The sequence below is a fragment of the Salmo salar genome, chromosome 10 (genome assembly GCF_965601325.2).
Source record: "Salmo salar chromosome 10, fSalSal1, whole genome shotgun sequence".
NCBI classification, from domain to species: domain Eukaryota; kingdom Metazoa; phylum Chordata; class Actinopteri; order Salmoniformes; family Salmonidae; genus Salmo; species Salmo salar.
This window is the reverse complement of record NC_138300.1, coordinates 15094351-15099013: the sequence shown is the minus strand read 5'-3', so window position 1 is coordinate 15099013 and position 4663 is coordinate 15094351. Positions and strand designations below refer to the sequence as shown.

At 46.2% G+C, this 4663-nt stretch overlaps 1 protein-coding gene across 1 annotated transcript; it reads left to right on the top strand.

Moving 5' to 3' along the window:
* Positions 1-520: 520 nt before the first annotated feature.
* nphs2 (NPHS2 stomatin family member, podocin) lies at positions 521-4409 on the top strand. Its single transcript, XM_014215965.3, has 8 exons — positions 521-964; positions 1178-1281; positions 1846-1918; positions 2047-2129; positions 2335-2538; positions 2921-2976; positions 3153-3231; positions 3502-4409. Exons 1-8 carry the CDS (start codon positions 604-606, stop codon positions 3790-3792), a joined length of 1251 nt encoding a protein of 416 aa, XP_014071440.1. The 5' UTR covers positions 521-603; the 3' UTR covers positions 3793-4409.
* The last annotated feature ends 254 nt before the right edge of the window (positions 4410-4663 follow it).

The following is a 4663-nucleotide window of genomic DNA, read 5'->3' as shown; positions in this document are numbered from 1 at the left end:
TGGTTCATTTACAGTCTAATTAAATTGTGTCTGGGAGGATGTGTGTCTTTCCTGTACAGAGAAATATGGGGAAACTGACATCAGCTTTTTGGAAAAGAGACAAACATCAGAGTCTGCACATTCCCAACAGTGACTCCCCAAGCACACAGATCTACAAGGTTGTCTCATTTCCAATGACAATCCTCACATATTCATCTCACATTACTGGCTACGATGTCAACAGGACAAAAACGTCAACTTATATTTCCAATGCCTTTCCAAAAGTTGTCCGTTTTCCTATCTATGTCATGTTAATAGGGTTTCAAGTTTAATGCCTACCCTGTGTGTGTGTGTGTGTGTGTGTGTGTGTGTGTGTGTGTGTGTGTGTGTGTGTGTGTGTGTGTGTGTGTGTGTGTGTGTGTGTGTGTGTGTGTGTGTGCGTGCGTGCGTGTGTGTGTGCGTGTGTGCGCGTGCATGCGCATGTGTGCTAGCAGGGAGGGAGGAAGGATAAACAGCAAAAGACAACAAGTATTGCCAGCTAGCAGCCCTTGTCATAGGCTTGTCGTAGGTGATTGCAGCTGAGGAAGAGAAGGGCAGTTGAAACCACCACTAGCTTTGGGTTGGATGCCTCTTCTCATCACAGAGATTCCAAGAGGGATGGAGAAACGTCCGGAGTCAGCTTCCCCTCGCCGCACTCCGCGAGCAGGGAGGGTGGCCAAGAGAGAACTTTCTGGGTCTCTGACTTCCAGGGGCCGCCGTCACAAGGGCACCAAGACAGTGAGGCTCCCTGAGGAACATGAGAAGAGAGAGGGGCCAAAAAGGGATACCCAGGAGGCAGAGACCAACGGAGAGGCGGATAAAATGATAGACAGGCCAGTCAAGTCCACGTCTACTGTTGTGGATGTGGATAATGTGAGAGAGAAAGAGAGGGGAGAGGAGAATGAGGAGTTCATGGCGCTACTAGAGAGTGAGTGGCAGGAGGAAGGTAAGACATGTTTCTAAACATCAATATTTGGACCCCTATTCGCAAAGCATCGTAGAGTAGGAATACGGGTCTAGGATCAGTTTTACCTTCGCAGTCATAATGAATAAGAGACTCTTATGAATATGGGCCCTGGTCTTTGATTTTAAATGATGATATCTTTGATAAGGACATTAGCTTACTGTGAGTGTGAATCGTGGTATTTGTCATCACCAGGCGTGAAGCCGAGGAGTCTTGGAGTCTGTGAGTGGCTACTCATGGTGATGGCTCTAACCCTGGTCATCCTGTTCTTTCCCATCTCCATCTGGTTCTGTGTGAAGGTAAGGATGTTCTACCTCCATTACATAGACAACACAGAACGAAAGGGGATGCCTAGTCAGTTGCACAACTGAAATTTGTCTTCAGCATTTAACCCAAAACCCTCTGAATCAGAGAGGTGCGGGAGGCTGCCTTAATCGACGTCCACGTCTTCGGTGCCCAGGGAGCAGTTGTTGTTGGGGGTCAACTGCCTTGATCAAGGGCAGAACGGTTCGAACTTGGTTACTGGCCCAACTCTCTTAATCGCTAGGCTACCTACCGCCCACAGGTGACACAGTATAACAACTTGATGATGACTGTGTAAAAAATTTTCAAGCAATATTTCAGAGTTGGACATCACTCACCAAATGGTAGATTTCTATAATGTACAATGAAGGCTCAGTGTCTGGTGAATGACGACATTTACAAGGATTCAGCACCTCATTTCTTGGTAAGAATAGTATCAACTTTGGAGTGAAAATGTGTGATTTGTAGGTTTCATTGAACGACACTGTGGGCTGTCTTCTGTCTGTTATTCCGTTATGGCAAAGTCTTGATTGACAGCTTGTCACTACGTTGACTGACAGGTTGTGAGGGAGCATGAAAGAGCTGTGATCTTCAGACTGGGTCACCTACTGCGAGGGAGACCCAGGGGACCAGGTTTGTGCTTGTTATTATATTACTTGAGGACTCGTTCGACGAGTGCTTATCAAACTGTGCATGTACATTACACAGTATGTACTAATATCCTCCAATCTCTCTCTACTGTATGTTCATTCGGGACCAAGGTCTACTTTTCTACCTCCCACTGCTCGATGTTTTCCAGAAAGTGGACATCCGTCTAAAAATGCTCAAGGTCCCAGCTCACACGGTACGGTAACTCCTCTGACAGCCTACAGAAAAAATGAAATCTACGTTAAATATCCCCCCCCAAAAAAAATTCCTCTGAGCATGAATCTTTTACTGCTGGGTTGTGTGTGTTTCTTCCTGTGTGTGTGTGTATGTGTGGTGTGTGTGTGTGTGTGTGTGTGTGTGTGTGTGTGTGTGTGTGTGTGTGTGTGTGTGTGTGTGTCCAGGTGGTGACAAAGGATCTGGTGCGCACGGAGCTGAGCGCGGTGTGTTACTACCGTATAGAGAATGTGGCTCTGTGCAGCACGGCCTTGTCGGGTGTGAGTGCCGTGCTGCAGGCCCTGGTACAGGTGGCAGACAGAGACGTTCTTGCCCACCACAACTTCACCCACATCCTGCTGGACAGGAAGAGGATCGCCCAGGAGATCCAGGTACCTAACCTGCTGTACAGTCTTTGTATGGGTCTGTATATTGACCAGACCTGGGTTCAAATGCTATTTGAATTTGTGTTTGCTCTAACCTAGAATGCCAAATGGGTAGGGTTTACAGTTTGTGGACTATCCAATTGTTCCATTAAGTCAGGCAAGCTCAATCAAGCACAGACGAAGTATTTGAAATGATTTCCAATATTATTTGAACCCAGGTGCGATATTGACATTTGATATTGACAATGGTTATTTGTGTAATTTGGTATTGAGCGGTGTAAAATCACATGGATTGTCCAGGAATTTTAGTGAGTGGATGGGTGGTGACGTGGTGTGTCTTCTCAACACTGGAGCATGAATCATTCTGCTCTTTTATATCGATCCACAGGTGGCCATCGATTCAGTAGCTTGTCAGTGGGGGATCAAGGTGGAGAGAGCAGAAATGTAAGACTATCATCGATGACTGATTACATACAGGCATTTGTAACAACGAGTTGCCATGTTGGCTGGTGGTGTCGTAAACGAACGTTAAAAGAACACGGTACATGTCGGAATGGTCAACTTGTGTCTTCCCTGCTGACGTGTGTGTGTGTGTGCGCTTTTCACTGTGCTCATTTCAGAGAGGATCTTTCTCTCCCCGCTGAGCTGCAGCAGAGCCTAGCGGCAGAGGCTGAGGCTAAGAGACAAGCCCAAATCAAAGTATGTCATCAGTTCTTTTGGCGTGTATGTGTACAGTGGGAAAGGGGAGATGCCTAGTCAGTTGTACAACTGAATGCATTCAACTGAAATGTGTCTTCCGCATTTAACCCATTCAAGCCTGCGCACACACGCGTATGTGTGTGCGCGTGCGTTGGCATGTACGCACGTCAGAAGGGAGGTAGGATAAACAGCAAAAGCGAAACGACAAGCGTTGCCAATTTGGGACCCTTGAACTCTAACCCCTAGGCTCCCCTCCTCCCTGTTCTGTAGGTGATTGCAGCAGAGGGAGAGAGGGCAGCCTGCGAGGCTCTGAAGGCATCTCTGGACTCCCTCTCTGGTTCCCCTGCCGCCATCCACCTCCGTCTCCTCCAGCTGCTACACACCCTCCGCACCGAATGCCCAGCACTGGTCCTCACCCTCCCCTCGGACCTTCTAACCCTGCCCCGTGACCCCTCACCCTTAGCCTTACCCGCCCCAGCTCCAAACCTGGCTCCAGCCAGTCCCATCCCAAAAGGAGGAGAAACCAAAGAGGAGCGGAAGACAGACTCGCCGATGATGTAGTAGACAGAGAGAAAGGGAAGCATCATAATTCGGGGTGCATTTCAATTGTCTGAAGTGGCTGCGCTGGTCTAAAGAGCTGTGTGGTGGGTACCAGGGAACCTGATTCTGCCTCTCCAGTTCTTTCATATCAGTGCTGATGAAGTGAAGAAAGCAGAGGACGCCACTTTCGACTATTGATATGCACCCCTCATATCAGATTGAAGAAGTGTGAAAATCGTATTCTATGATTGTTTTGTTTCTTCCTCTGTAAAGAAATGTTAGTCCGTATAGAAATGAGTGTTTTTATTGTATGATTTATACACCACACTGATGACACACTCCACCTACATTTAGACAGTGTGAGGGTAAATAGGGTCCATAATAAATCAATAATAATTATAATAATATCATTTAAAAAAAGGAACCATACAGTATCAACATGATTAAGGAAACATGTTTCACACCATTTTTATTTTTCATTTTTTATTTAACCTTTATTTAACTAGGCAAGTCAGTTAAGAACAAATTCTGACACATTCTTAACAGTAACCCTGTAGGACATGATTGCTTAACAAATAGCATGCAAATTACAGAACAACAAAAAAAGACAAATTATTAAATACTGTTGAATGCCCAGACATATGATACTTCCCTGTTCTTTTATTCATTTGTCAAATACCGAGGAGCCGAGTTCCCATTACCTCTAAAACTACAGTACTGTTTTCAAGGTTCAGCGTTTCTTGGGCTTGGTGTGTTTGGGGCTAGTCTCAGGCTTCTGACTCACTGTTTTGGGTTCAGGGGTGGACACCTTTGACTTGAAAAACCGCTGCCACAGACTTCTTGCTCACTGCAATGCAAATTGTATAGATGAGTGTCCAAATCCCAAATCCAA